The sequence below is a fragment of the Styela clava genome, chromosome 5 (genome assembly GCF_964204865.1).
Source record: "Styela clava chromosome 5, kaStyClav1.hap1.2, whole genome shotgun sequence".
NCBI classification, from domain to species: Eukaryota; Metazoa; Chordata; class Ascidiacea; order Stolidobranchia; family Styelidae; genus Styela; species Styela clava.
Genome location: NC_135254.1, coordinates 21,821,900 through 21,837,161, shown reverse-complemented (window position 1 = coordinate 21,837,161; position 15,262 = coordinate 21,821,900). Strand labels below are relative to the sequence as shown.

At 34.4% G+C, this 15,262-nt stretch overlaps 1 protein-coding gene across 2 annotated transcripts in view; it reads left to right on the top strand.

Annotated features, from left to right (window-relative positions):
* Positions 1 to 15,262, top strand: part of LOC120344485 (uncharacterized) — a 54,013-nt gene that overhangs the window by 14,513 nt on the left and 24,238 nt on the right. The window contains exons 6-30 of one of the 2 annotated variants that reach the window (XM_078112599.1): positions 1,355 to 1,639; positions 5,024 to 5,131; positions 5,362 to 6,302; positions 6,528 to 6,711; positions 7,194 to 7,247; positions 7,324 to 7,377; positions 8,809 to 8,862; positions 8,955 to 9,008; positions 9,090 to 9,134; positions 9,209 to 9,262; positions 9,765 to 9,809; positions 10,224 to 10,277; positions 10,364 to 10,408; positions 10,482 to 10,535; positions 10,942 to 10,986; positions 11,072 to 11,125; positions 11,261 to 11,305; positions 11,893 to 11,946; positions 12,238 to 12,291; positions 12,612 to 12,665; positions 13,527 to 13,577; positions 14,011 to 14,064; positions 14,385 to 14,429; positions 14,822 to 14,875; positions 15,157 to 15,201. In XM_078112599.1, coding sequence (XP_077968725.1) covers positions 1,355 to 1,639; positions 5,024 to 5,131; positions 5,362 to 6,302; positions 6,528 to 6,711; positions 7,194 to 7,247; positions 7,324 to 7,377; positions 8,809 to 8,862; positions 8,955 to 9,008; positions 9,090 to 9,134; positions 9,209 to 9,262; positions 9,765 to 9,809; positions 10,224 to 10,277; positions 10,364 to 10,408; positions 10,482 to 10,535; positions 10,942 to 10,986; positions 11,072 to 11,125; positions 11,261 to 11,305; positions 11,893 to 11,946; positions 12,238 to 12,291; positions 12,612 to 12,665; positions 13,527 to 13,577; positions 14,011 to 14,064; positions 14,385 to 14,429; positions 14,822 to 14,875; positions 15,157 to 15,201 — 2,586 coding nt within the window. Of the gene's footprint in view, positions 1 to 1,354; positions 1,640 to 5,023; positions 5,132 to 5,361; positions 6,303 to 6,524; positions 6,712 to 7,193; positions 7,248 to 7,323; positions 7,378 to 8,808; positions 8,863 to 8,954; positions 9,009 to 9,089; positions 9,135 to 9,208; positions 9,263 to 9,764; positions 9,810 to 10,223; positions 10,278 to 10,363; positions 10,409 to 10,481; positions 10,536 to 10,941; positions 10,987 to 11,071; positions 11,126 to 11,260; positions 11,306 to 11,892; positions 11,947 to 12,237; positions 12,292 to 12,611; positions 12,666 to 13,526; positions 13,578 to 14,010; positions 14,065 to 14,384; positions 14,430 to 14,821; positions 14,876 to 15,156; positions 15,202 to 15,262 lie in introns of both variants that reach the window. The other variant, XM_039413725.2, reaches the window with a different exon arrangement.

Genomic DNA, 15,262 nt, shown 5'->3' with positions numbered 1-15,262 from the left:
GCTTCAATGAAATGCACTTTAAAATTTGTTTCCCGTCTAGTGGCGCATACTTATAATGCGATAATCCTCAATTTAGCAAAGTAAAATTACATTTTAGAATGTAATTGCACTGAAGAGATTTTACGCTCTATTTGCTAGTTATAACATTGGTTTTTGTTTTGAAAAATCACGGTTATGTATGGAAATAGCATTATATCATTGTTTGCATTATAATACAGAATCATAAATGGTTGGGTACGATTAAAGTGATTAGTTTAAATTTGGTTGTTTAGTTAAACAACGAGGTCTCGTATGTGTATTAGTGACGACATGATACATGCAACGTATCTTTTGTTTCGCGTATTTAAATACTTCGTCCGAACTCATCAGAAACGCTTGGATTTTACTGAAACTATGGTGGTATTTTATGCTGACAGCGGCAAGTTGGGGGATTAAGCGAACAGAGACTTTTAAAATCCGTAAATCCTGTTTCCATAGCCCCTTCGAAGTAAATTATACCTGTAAGTCAAACAAAATAAAATAGCTTCTGTGGGTATTTCTTACGAATGATTAGGCTTGTTCGTTCTTTGTGAAAAATTGTTTATTTAAATACGACCCGCCATTAACTAATGATTGATTCGGGCAGTATTGTTTTGGAATATCGAATTTAAGTTACAAAATTCGTTGCACACTTGAACTTGAGAATTATTGTTGTAACATTTGTGTTTGCTGTATTTGTATTCAATGTCCGTAGTTATAAATAAAATGAAAAGTTCCTGTTTATATACTTATAAGTTATACGATATTGCTATACATTTAAATCAATCATAAATCAGTCTCTTATAATTGCTTTGTTGAATTTAACTATTCCATTATCTTTTTAAACAAACTTTTGTCTGCATGCATTTGGTTGTTTTCTTTATCAATAAAAATCCCAACAGAATATTTTATTGGAATGCGTAAGATAACATACTACAGATCCACATACGTGGATCGAAAGTTGAGGAATACTTTAGTAATTCATTGAGTAGCCTAATCTAGTTATTATAAATAGATCAAATTCAAATTATCTTTATAACGGAAAAGTTCTGGATACTCTGCCTGCATAGATTAGTCGAGAGACGAGATTTATCAACTACGCACTTTCCACTGCGACAGGTATTTCAAACCGCAGCTCGACAAAGTTGAATATATATTGTGTAGAGGTGAGCGTTAGGTACTATGTCGTCCATAATAATGCTGAACGAATTGTTTATTTTTTGCTGAAATAATGCCCTGGAATGTAAAGATGAGACAAAAAATCACTTTCCAGAACTTTGTTTTGAAGGATTGTTTTTGTGGATTGAAAATAATTAAACTTGTATTTTTTGTCTAGATTTATCGGGATCGTGTTCAGCTGAGTTACAAAAAGCATCATCGGTATTTCAAAATTTTAACTTTGTCTGATGAGCATCAACAAGACGAAAACACAGAAAAGAACTATACAAGCTTTGCTCTTTTATTTGAACACGGGGTTGTCACGTTCCTCCACGAATGTGGGGATATTGAGCAAAAAAGAAAATTCCCGGATTTACGTATGCGGGATATTCTTTCAGAAAGTCACACAGCTGGAGCAAAATTACTCATTGGGCGTCGCAGATCAAAAGTGACTTCTTTTGAGGTAGGGCTGAGTTATTTTTGAGTAATGTTGTGCTTGTGTATAGTCTATACTTGGAATGGATTTGCCATAACATAAATTATCAATTGCAAGATTCAAGTGCATGCAGATAAACTAAATCAGAATTACACCCTAATAAAAAACCTTGCTTTTTTCGACTGAGACTTCAGGTATCTTCCACATCAGAAATCTCCGAGGAATGAAAAGGCCGCCACGTGGAAAAAATACGACAAAGCACTAAATTTGTTCTCAGTAACAAATATGAATATCCGCTACAACAATAAGTTCTAGCAGCAATCGTATAGTCCTATAAGAATTCAAAAAATGATGTAAGCTTCCGCCAATATCCACATTACATCACTGAACATTAATATTTATCTCGGCGCTGGCACAAGTTTTTTCGTTTCGTAGACTTTTCTTTTCTAACTGTGAAACCACATTTTAGGTGCGGCATTTGGGAAACGATGCATGTTTCTCGAGAAATCACAGCTATATTCTATCTGTATGGTGGCCCATCGTTGTCACGCGTAAAATTGAAAAAAAAAATAAAAAACTTAAAATAAAAGTAAAATAAAAAAAATGGGGCTCCCGAAGTATGCGAACCAAGATGGCGGACATCGGAATGTAATATGTGTACTAGGTTAGGGTTAGGCCATAATTTTAGGTATAAATACTACGGGAGGCTCTTGGCTAGTCTTCGAACTGATAATAGGACTAAAATAAGGAAAATTGGAAAAAAATTATCGCCTAACCCTAACCTGTTACCCATGTTACGTTCCGATCTCCGCCATCTTGGTTCGCATACTTCGGGAGCACCAAAAAAATAGTTGTGAAAAAACATGAAAAAAAAATTATAATAAAAATGAAAAAAATAAAAATAAAATGAAGAAAAAAAATTGAAAATAAAAACGAAAATAAAATAAAAACGGAATAAAAAAAACAGCAAAAAAAAAAAAATTGAAAAAAAAAAACGTGAATAAAAAGGTTGACAACGATGGGCCGCCTCGTGGTTCTGCTTGGGACCAACGTTGTCAGGCATATTCCTACACGCACAAACGTGTTCCCTGAGTTTCTAACTCACTACTGAATTTCTTGAGCAATATTCAATAAATTCAAAACGAAAATGACCTATAAAATCTCCATGCTACAAGTTCAACTAGGAGTAATATATTTATAATAATGATAAGAGAAGATAGAATTGAGTACGAAAATTCGGGAAATTTACCTGTACCCATTCAATCACTCATGAAACAAATGGGAGATACGGATAGTCTAGCTAGTAGAATATAGTGAATCGAGGGATGGATTGAGCGCAGCCAGTTGCAGGTTGTACGTAATATTAATTACCAGCATGGTACCGGTTATTGTAATTGTCATGGAGGTACGGTACCGGTAACCTACCGTACCCTAATAAAATGTGAATAATTCACATAGCATAGACTTAAATAAATAGAAAAGGACTATGTGCATAAAGTAGCCTAGTTAGACTCGTCCGTCGGCTCTAGCCACTACTGTCTGATCGTACAACCACGAGGCTGGAAGGCGATTATGGTTAGACCTGATTTCAATGGAACGTGCATGTCGATGTCGGCATGTGCATACGGTATGGCATACCGTACAGCCGTAACGTACCGATCCAGACGAATGATAAATCGCGCGGGCTCAACCATTTATTTCAATTCATCCCTCGATTCACCATATTCTACTAGACTATCCGTATCTCCCACTCGTTTCATGAGTGACTGTATGCTGGGTACCGGGTACGATCAGACGGTATCGGTATCGCACGAGTGTCCGGACAACTGAGCATTTAAGCAGCATTCTCCAATTCAATTACCTTCTACATGTAAAAACAATTTTTTCGAATTTTCGTATTCAATTCTATATTCTCTTAGCATTATTTTAAATATATATATATTACTTCTAGTTGAACTTGTATCATGGAGAATTTATAGAACATTTTCGTTTTGAATTTATTGAACATTGCGCAATAAAATCAGTAGTGAGTTAGAAACCCAGGGAACACCGTTTGTGCGCGTAGGATTATGCATGACAACGTTGGTCCCAAGCAGAATCAAATTTTCTCAAAATAAAAACGCGTGACAACGACTTTTTTATTTTATTTTTATTCACGTTTTTTTTTTTTTAATTTTTATTTTTTTTTTAATTTTACGCGTGACAACGATGGGCCGGCCACCATATATCTGTAATCGCTACGCGGTATTTCAGAAAAGGTTAATCTCGCCGAAGAAGACACTCAGACAAAACGTCATATGTTGAACATTTATCGCTCTAATTAATATGAATTTGCTACATACATTTCTTATTGTTATGCCCGCTAAGCTTATGCAAGTGATAGGCGCAAATCATATATACAGCTAAAATGACATGAACAGGTGTATCATTTATTGAATTCGAAGTCGTTTCGATCCGCACGCCACTCACAGAAAAGGGTTAAAAATTCTCTATCCTTCAAGAAGTATAATATTTTATTCCCAATATTAACAGTTCAGACTTTTGAGTTCTCATCCGTTGGTTGCATAATATCCCATATACTCAATCATATTGCACTTAAGGATATGAGGTGAAAGCATTGACGAAATATAAAGCACCACTTTGTTTGTTTATTGTGGTCGTTGTGCAGTCTTGCATTGCTTTTTTTTACCTAATGCGTCTTCGATGTCATCGGTTAATACTGACATATGTGTATTCCAATTTAGGTAAATGCACGTACATAATTTTTCATTTGTACGTATATTAAAATAAACTTGTATGAAAGCCTTTTTCTGGTTTTGCTTTTCCAACCCGTATCAAAGGGTTGTATAGTTCAGTATGTTGAACAATCTCTCAAAACAAATTTGCGTTTTTCCATCAAAATGTGCGAGCTTAAAAATGGTGCTTGAGCGTTTAATTGATTTAGTCTTTCAACCTCAGTTAAATTTTAATCTTGCAAAATAAAGAGATAATTTAATGCCAGGCTTTATCCCCATGTTTCAAATAGTAATCTATAATGAAGACGAATTATTTCCACGAGATACAAAAGTAGTAGTTTTGTTCTTGTGAGCTATGAACAAATTCAATTCTATAGAACATTTATTGCGTTAATCACGTTATTTATGATCGTGATAAAGGGGCGAAATCAATTAAAAAATACAAAACTTAGATGACGTCAGATAACATATATCAAGTCACATGCAGCAATAAATTTTTACCCTGCATGGATGATTCTCTAACTTTAAGATGAAAGGCATTTATCAAATAATTTATTTTAACGATAACATAAAAGTCAAACTGTAAAACATATAACCATCTCCTCGTACTGCTACTTTGGAATTATAAAATTTATTTGAATGTAGCGATATTTCACCGGTGCGTATCCTTATTCAGGGGGAAATATGCCAGCTAACTATACACCGTGGACAACAAGCAGCTTACAATTATTGCAAACAACTACGCAGGCGATGTAGAACAGCAAGCATGAATCTTCTTCTACGGGTAAATTTTCTACAATTTTTCTATACTTTCTAATATTATCACGCAAAATGTATCATTAGTCAACGTGGATATAATTATGATATCTGGAAAGAGGGTCTGAATAATCGTTACATTTTTTATTAAACCTTTCTAAATATAAGAAATATCGATCAATCAACTAATTTAAACAATCACTATCGATAACGATATTCGTTACTATTTCCCCAAGTAAATTTATTTTCATTATACAGAAACCTGGTGAAATACGGGAAAAAGAAACCAGCGTTAACAGCAATCCTGTGGTACAAGGAACAACGCCGAAGGGGATACCACCTGTAAATCATGCTTTTACACGCACTTTTTATAGGAAAAATTTTAAAAATCCATCAGCAAAGATTTTACAAGAAAACAAAAAACACTCTAATATACAAAATTTTATCGTGGCTTCTCAAGAAAGATCGCGTGATATTAATGAAGACGTGAGGTGGCGCACCAAACCTCTACGCGAAGACTCAAATTCAATAATCAATTATAAAGTTGACACTGTTAATTCAAATACTTTATTATATAAAGACAGCATATCTTCACCATATTTATATAGCAATAACAGAGGGTATGGGAGACCTCAAGCATTTACTTCAAGAAAAGTTCTTTCAAAATCTTTTCGTCCGTCTGACGAGGACGACGTTCTTAAATATAAGCATTCGCAATACACTTCGGCTGCAACAGGTTCAGTTTTAGTGGCGAGTAGTACACCACAAGGAACAGACAACGAGGAAATTACTAAAAACATGCAGTTAGAAAATGCAAAGACTATTTTACCAAGTAATACAACGCCTTTGCGGAAAGCTCAAAGGCCACTAACAACACCGCTGCCAACAACTGCACCGTCAGACCCTTTGCTCCATGTGCCAAAATTGCAAACGGTGCTACCTCAGGAATACGAGATTACCACACCAACTTCAATCCATTTTCTTGCCAACACAAAAATTATACCACCTAAAATCAATAAGGACGAAGCGTCGTCTGAATCTTCACTTGAATCTACTGTCGATTGGTTACAAGACCAGACTGCTCAAGAAAATACGTTCACCGGAACCACGCCGATTTCTACTGGCAGTGTAGTAGATATTACAACACCTCAAATCATAGAAAGCCATCATAATCATACAACGGCAGCAACAGAAACCAAGTTAGTACAAATTACTAATATTTTCTTTAGTTTAATTTAGACACGTCCGTTCAAGCGGGAATTGCAGTACCGGATTTCAACTTGAAGCTGTCCAGGATTGTATTTGAGACGTAATAAAGTTAATTATGTCCTGCTGATATAAGAGTGCAGAGTTAGTTCAATTGCAAAATTGCAGTGCTGAAATTTGGTAACATAATGATAGTCCCATATTTATTTGCTCAGAAGTAATGAAACCAATATCACATGGGAGCCCATGATTAACGTCACGATTGGACAATTCACTTACACCGTACCTGCGTCATCTTCTTCCTTTATGATGTGTGAAGATCCAAGTTCCAAAGAAAAAAAGGAAGAAACGAAGTTGTATTTATGTGGTGTTGTTGGACAGAAAGGCGAAGTGGGACCACCTGTTAGTTTGTATAATATTTTGTCTTTTTGATACAAGTTTATGCGTTTATATGTTATTTAGTATTCCTGATCACTTTTCGTGTTCACATAGATTACATTATCCCATAACCAAACCATGATAGCACCCATAATTAGTCGTAAAATTTGAATTTAGCATTCGATAATGAGTCCTTCCTTGCCATGAATTCTTGGATACCACCGGTGGGTACTTTTAACCAAATATTGCTGTACTGGAAAAGCAATGTTTTGCCATTATCGTATTTCCCTGAGTGGGATTTTTTTCTATCAAAACGTTTGCTCAAGAGAAGTTGGGGAGAGTACAACAACTCCTGCATAACGTTATGTGACTTATCTAACAAGTTATACAAAGATTCATAAAATAGTACTGTATCGGCGATTCTGGAGAATTTCCAAACGTTACATGTATCAGTATCAGTTACATATATAATAATTATCGGTGTTATATTAAAATATTACTCAAAGGGCCCTCCAGGACCAAATGGAAGACCCGGCAGATCTGGACGAGAAGGACCAATAGTAAGCTTTTTATTTTTCGATGTTTTGTATTGATTTTTTTCCATTTTCAAAAGATATATTTTCGATTGTTTTTCAGGGAATGTATGGAGCTTACGGAATGCCAGGATTACCAGGAGATCCAGGTCAGAAGGTATGATGTAATGTGATTTATGAAATACTATGAATAACCAATTATCTCAGTTTTCATAGATTTGACTACATTAGGTTAGGTGAAATTTCCTGACAGGTCTAATCTTTCCAACGGCAATATGCTGTCGTTGAAACCAACAGAGGATTCGGTAGTTGAACTTCGTTGACTTGTTTCAACAAGATATTGCATCATAGTTGCCCAAAAAAAAACTTGAGGCTTTTTGTTGCCATATTTTCTGAAGAACCTTCGTCATGTGCTTATTGCAGCAAAGCAATCGTTAGTATAATCAGTATTTTATTTCAGCTGACAGTGTCAGTATATATGAAAGATAAAGTGAAAGTGCTGTGTTTTGTATGCTCTACTCGGTCAAAGTTTACACCTGGAAGGTGGTAGGCCTGAAATGGGTTTGGGAGTCCGTAACTTTTGAGATATTTGCCTATTTTTGGATAAATATACTGTCAAAAATCGAAACTCAAAGTTATAATATGCATAAACACAAATTCACCAGCTTTTCAACTATTATACCTGATGAACCCGACCTAGATTTGGCGTTTTTGAATACCATACTTTATTATCGTTGTTGAGAAGCTGAAAGTTAATTATTATACACGAACCCTTTAATAACGTTCCGATTAGGAAAAAATTGTTCAGGAGTCACTTTTTCTAGACACTGAAATAGTAAACTGTGATATGGCGTTGAACATACTGGCAGAGTGGCAGCGAATAAACTAAAATATGATAGCATGTCAATTTTCGAAGAAAAAAAAAATCACGCGTCCTTATTCTAAAGATGTGCCCAACCCAACGGTCGTGATGAACCAACGTCCATTGCTTATTTAATTTAAAAAGTGACGCGTGCATTTGTCATCGAACACGGAGTTAAAGGCTCACAATTGAGCAATTAGGCCACGATGAAGTTTTATTCCGGATTTTGGATTAAACTCGTTGAAATGTTACCACTAATCCGGTAACGGATCATGCCTTAATTATTGTGGTATCCTTTACAACTTTATATCTTATTTCGGATTTAAGTTTTTGTAAGTTTATGCTTTCAAAACAACGACTGTAAATAAATATGTCTGAAATTGAGACCACATAACAATGACGTTTTTTTTTATTTTATCCAAATTTGGTGTCGCGTCATCCCTGCGTGTATGGTGTATGGATACAAATTTGTAAATACGGAGACTTCGGTAAATTTGTGTGACTTTTCATGACATTGTTTCATGTTACATCAGTTATTCTGTTGCGAACACAACATTGAAATTTTGGGAAACGTTGCTTTGTGGGGGACCACATATGTTGTACAAACACCTTTGTTGATCTTTTCGTTTATGATAAACACATAGATTTTGCAGGTTTAACTTGGTTGACGAACTAATTAAGCCATGAAGCCATTCTAATTTTAAAATAATTCATGATATTTTATAGGGAGAAAAGGGCCACTCCGGAGCTTTTGGACTAAAGGGGCCTATAGGCATGCAGGTAGAAATTTATTTATTTTTTTGTAACATATGGACTATATTGTTCTAATTATATCACAAATTAAATTTGTTGAGCTTTAATTTTATGTTTAGGGTTACAAGGGAGTCAAGGGACAAATTGGCGAACCTGGTATGGTCGGACTACCGGTAAGTTATCTCTATAGTAGACTTCTTTCTTTCATCTCTACTAAACTTGTATGAGCTTTATTTATTGCATTTGATATTTAGGGAGTCGACGCCGGTCATGGCCCGTCTGGTCCACCCGGATATCCGGTAAGTCTTTAATCATATTGATTTTGTTCAGCCAAAACATTTCCAAGATTGTCATTATTATTTGTTATGAACAGGGCTCGCAAGGCAGAGATGGTGAAAAGGGACCAAACGGCTATCCTGGCAGGCAGGTGCAGTATTGGGATTTATCAACCTCAAAAAATTTTCCACTATTTTTATTGACATTTGTGTTATAAGAACTTTTGCCCGTAATCACGAAAAGTTGCTTAAAATGAGTTGAGTGTCTAATATCGGAGCCCGGTTATGTTAATTGTGAAATACACATAAGCTACAAATTCACATATTGAGATATTGCATTCATGGTCTTTAGTTTAGCTAGTAAAGGTCTCTATTGTTAACATTATTGAAGATTATATAATGTTGCTGAAATATACGTTCAAAAATTTTCAAATTAGATTTCTTAACATTATGAACAATTTCATTTCAAAACAAAAATTTTGTACCATCTATCCGTATCAATTTGTCGGCTTACAACCCTTCAGGAGTTCCCGAACTTCACCGTTTTCTATTTCTGGTTGGAATAAACTAATCCCACATTAATTACTTATCCATAACGTCTAATTATATTTTTAATTGCAACAAACAAATGCCAACATGTCTTCTCTATGACAGGGTGAACCAGGTCCCAGTGGAAGGATCGGAATTTCTGGTCCTGAGGTAAAATTACAATACGGATAACTATATTTACAAATCTTCAGTTCTACTTAATATTTTGACTGTAACCATACGATGTCAACTATATTATCAATCCATACGTCGTTGGTTCCAAATTGTTTCTTTTTTGCAAAAAAAACATGTGAATGGAGAACAATATACAGTAAATCATTGCCAAAATAAGAAAATATAGTCCACAACCAAAGTTTGCCATAAATATCGAAAATTGGCAGGCGATAACAAGTCGAAGTTTAAAATACAGATATTGTCTATAGATGTATTTTAGCAATTTCACCTATTGCAATAACAACACCATTTATGTTTTAGAGTAGAACCATGATTTGGAAATTTCATTGCGATTTACTGGGATTTCTTCATTCATTTTTTAATATTTATAAATATATATTTTTAATTTAGGGCGAAGTCGGAGCCACGGGGCTACCAGGCCTTCCTGGTTTACCTGGTGTCAATGTGAGTAATTAATTGAATACTAGCAAAAATCTTATCTCTTCGAAGTATTGGCTGGCATGGTAACCTCACTGTTTTCCTTTTTCAAGGGCGAAATAGGTATGAAAGGAAAACCCGGTACTCGAGGATTGCAGGTATTTATAGCTTTTGTATATTCACAAAACAATAAATCAAGTTTTGACGATAATTTTTCGGTATTTATCTTAGGGACCACCTGGCGACCCTGGGCCCAATGGCATACCCGGAATTGACGGACAACCTGTGAGTATTCTTGCTTATGTTTTTCCGTTAGACATGTGTTTCTTCTGGCAATGTCTTTGAAATTTCCATCAACTTTATGCTACAAAGTTATTGATATAGGCTCGAGTTTACTTAGTTGGTATTAAGTTTCTGTTCGGTTTAAATATTAAAAAGATATAAAATATACAGCTGAACGTAAATTTGACACAGGGTGCCTACACAGTGGAATACTGACATATTCATGTATTTGGTCCTTTTCCTATCCTAAAAGTAAAGTTTTGTTTTGATTGATTTTTACCCCTCAATATGGGTATACTGGAAAGGTTTATCGATCACTACAATACAATGATTGAAATATTTGAAGTTAAAGAAATGGTTTTGTTGAACAATGAAATTTAAATTAATGAAAATTTTTTGATATTTGCAGGGACGTTCAGGTAAACGAGGCCAAGTTGGACTTCGAGGGCCGATGGTGAGTAGCTTGAGCGTTCATTTAGATTTCATATAACTAAAGCAAACCTTAAACTCTTTTTCACATAATGTTATTATATTACCAGGGAGAACGCGGTCCACCGGGTCTTCGAGGAAAACTCGGTTCCTCTGAACTCAAGGTAAAACATGATTTAAAACGATTATTAACGAAAATTTCTATGTACAGTTCCCTGTTAAACATGTAGGAAAAACGATTTAGTTCAGTTTGGAAAATCTATTAGATAATTACAAATAAAATATTTTCTTTCCTGCAGGGATTTCCAGGAGATAACGGCCCACAAGGATTGAAAGGTGATAAGGTGAACTACCTAATATTAAGTACTGATATTTGAGGAAAATATATATTGATATTCGTGAATATAACTTTCGACAAACATGAAATATGGTTATCAAACTTTCATATTTTTAAATCCTTTTTTATTTGTATAAATATACAAGAGCAATATCTTGTCCATAGTTGTACATCGTCTCAGAGAGTTCCATTTACTTTACTTATACACATCAACACGTGAAATTATATAGAAATTATTTCGGTACTCCCGGAGCATGTGAACCAAGATGGCGGACACCGGAACGTAGTATGTGTAACAGGTTAGGGTTAGGCCATAATTTCAGGCACAAATACTACGGGAGTCACTTGGCTAGTCCCAGAACTCGTAATATACCCAGAATAAGGAAAATTGGAATAAAATTATGGCCCAACACTAACCTGGTACACATACTACGTTCCGGTGTCCGCCATATTGGTTCGCATACTACAGGAGTACCATTATTTCCAACTACGTTTATTTCATTCGTGAAAGTGCAATTATGAAATTTATTTTATTATCAGAAAATTACAAATTCTTACCCTACTGTAAATTTTGTTATATTTTTGTCGAGGTAGGGAAACCGTGGATTCCGTGGATCAACTGGCAAAAAAGGATCGAAAGGAGATCAGGTTCAGATAAAATGTTTTGTATTAGTGAATTTAAACTCACTGCTTCTAATGACTGAATTTTTCTTATTCTACGTTTGGTATGTTATTTAATTACAATGAAACGGTTTACGGTAATATTCATGTATTAGTTTTGTTTTAATCTAAAATTACAAGTTTCTTCGTCTTGAAGTTTTACTGTGGAATAGTCTATCTAGACTCTACTAAAGGCTACTATCATTTGTGCATCACCATAATATGCAAGATATTAAAGCATCTTATTCATGACAAAGCCTATTTTTTGTGTTTTATCAGGGAGAAATTGGAATGATGGGAGCACAAGGAAAACCAGGACGACCTGGTAGAAACGTAAGTTGTTTTGTGTACTAAACAATAACAAAGGAACAAAAGTCAAGATTTTTAAATATTTGTACCGTAATATTAAGCGTAATTTCGTAGACAACAAAATTTAAATTAAATGAATATTTAATGTTGATAATGTACTGTTCAAGTTTTAACGAAGTCACGAAGCAGTGGGTCGAGGTTGTCGAATACCCTGGATGACCGATGACATACACGTATAAATTTGGGGCCATTTTGTTTCTGTATTCATCATTGTGCAGAATCATATGGCATTGGAAAATAGGACTATATTATATTAAGTTCTGATGAATTCTAATATTTCCTAGGGAACAGCTGGGGATCCGGGAACTCAAGGAGAACCAGGAGCACCTGGACCAAAGGTGATTTTATTGTTCTTGCAATACTGAAAAACACTTGTATGATGATAAAAACACTGTAATCAACAACTACAGTTTAGAGTCGGTTTTTATAATCAATTTCTGGTATATTCTATTATTGTAAATGAACTTACTTTTGGTAAGATAACAATCCCAATACATATATGATATGCTTATGCATAGGCAAATGTACCATGACATTCTAGTTATGTTCAGCGTTGAAAAAGTGAGTGCTTTTAACCTTTTTCTTATCGTTACTTACATTTGCAACATAGGAGACCATATACATAGTACATACATTAATGAACAGAACTACTCTAACAATATGTAAAAAAAAGTAACGTGTATACTTCTATTTTCGCCATGCACCTATATGGATTTTCACTGATCGATTTCGGCGAGATCATGTTGAAGGGACGAAACAACGTCGTTTTTTGAACATGATCTCGCCGAAATCGATCAGCGGAAAATCTATATAGGTGGCGAAAATATAAGTATATACAGGAAAAAATCAATATAATAACCTCCGAAAGCAGACACTTTACCTACTACCGAAATTAAACTACTAATTTTTAAAAACGACTGGGTAAAGAATAAGGCCAGTTTTTTTTTTTTTTTTGTTCAAGCAACATCAATTTATTAAAACCATTCAAGTGCGGTTACTACAGAACAAGAAAATTCTCGATAATCAAAACATTACTGAACATTTTGACAGGTGTTTATAAGTGTACTATCTTATGTCGTCCATTATGTAGAGTCTACAGTAAATGATTATTTGAATATTGTGTATTTTAAACGATTTATACTATTATTCATCTAATTGCTCTTATATGACAATTGAAAATAATTAACCACACCTTTCAGGGTTACAAAGGTCATAAGGGAGAGCGAGGTGATTCAGTTCCTGGCGAAAAAGTAAGTTGAACTAAATTATTGTATGTACTTTGCTCCGTTGCTCTGGTGTAATTCTCATTCCCAAATTTCTGAAAAAGGAGCAAACACGAAGAAAGCGTTATTTCATGCCATCGCGTTTTTAAGGGCGATAAACAAATCATTTTAGGAGATTATGACTTGGTTTTTTGCTGCGTCAATCCTCAATTTTACCATATATCGTATAGATCAGTGATCAGATTTACATTTATTAGTAACAATTGATTATTGTTTATTTATTGTTGAGATTATGACTTGGCTTTTTGCTGCGTCAATCATCAATTTTACCATCTATCATATCGTATAGATCAGTGATCAGATTTACATTTATAAGTAACAATTGATTATTGTTTACAAATTAACAACGTTTCGAAATAGAGTATTTCCATGTAACTAAACACAACTATTATATATACAGGGCTTTCCTGGTCATCGAGGAGAAAGAGGATACGACGGAAGACGCGGATTACCAGTACGAATAAAAATCGTAGTTTTCTTTTTAGTTTTATGCATTTAAGTCATTATGAAACCAGGTATTCAAGTGGTATGAAACGTAGTTGCCATCTATGTAATATACTATTATAAAACCAAAGAATAAATGCGTGTGATACTGGCTTTAGTGAACTTCCACAAAATGATAAACCATTTCAATTTCCAGTCGTATTAGCAATAAAGAGGTTGATAAGACAGCCAATTTCAATCGGGTATTTTACAATGCTAAGCAGTGAGTGGAATGCCGATAATATCAAGTTTTTTTCTATTTGAAATAACTTTTTGCTTTTATTGTTTCAGGGAAGTCCAGGTTTAGATGGAAAAAATGGAACGATTGGAGAAAAGGTAAACTGAAAACAGAATAGTTGACTGTCTTTATGAGAGCTTTCAACTTATGCAATTAAACTTCAATTTTACCAGTTGCAATATAATTTTAACCGTTGATAAATGCAGATTTTAAGAAAAGTCGATGAAAATGTCCTTTGATTAAGTAAAACAATGGAAACTTTTATAGATAATTTTGTCATGGTGGACAGAATGTTCTCTGTTAGTCTGCTATTCTACTGAAGCAATTGACTAATCGAGAGAAATCATTCTTGAAATCAATTTTATTACTCGGGAGGACATTTCGATGGGATATTTGCCACCTTTATCGTTTTGGTATCACATTCAAGTTCAAGTTTTAATATTAGTAACCTGAAAAATATGATTAATTATATTGTTGCGTTGCTCCTCAGGGTAAAAAAGGAAAGGTTGGAATTCAAGGAAAATCTGGATATATCGGTGTGAAGGTATAATATGTTAATAACACATTGTGCCAATTCAAAATCGTGGATCATAAACCATACGCTGCTGGAATTAGTGCTTTTTGCAATATGGTAGTATTTCAATAATATACTTGGCAGTTGCATTTGAAATATAAATTTATAACATAATTAAAGGTATTGCTACAATTTGGTCATGTCACTATCAACAAACCCCCATATTGGTTGGCCAAAAATGCTCATTTGTGTGCCTTAGCCTACTTAGACTAATGGTTTCGTGATAATTATTATGGTCTTACTTTATTAAGGGTTATCCTGGAGAACCCGGACGAACTGGAGAAATAGGACCAAAGGTAATGTTCCATTTTAATCTCCTTGTTTTCGATGTTATTGATTCAACGCTGAATGCCTTGA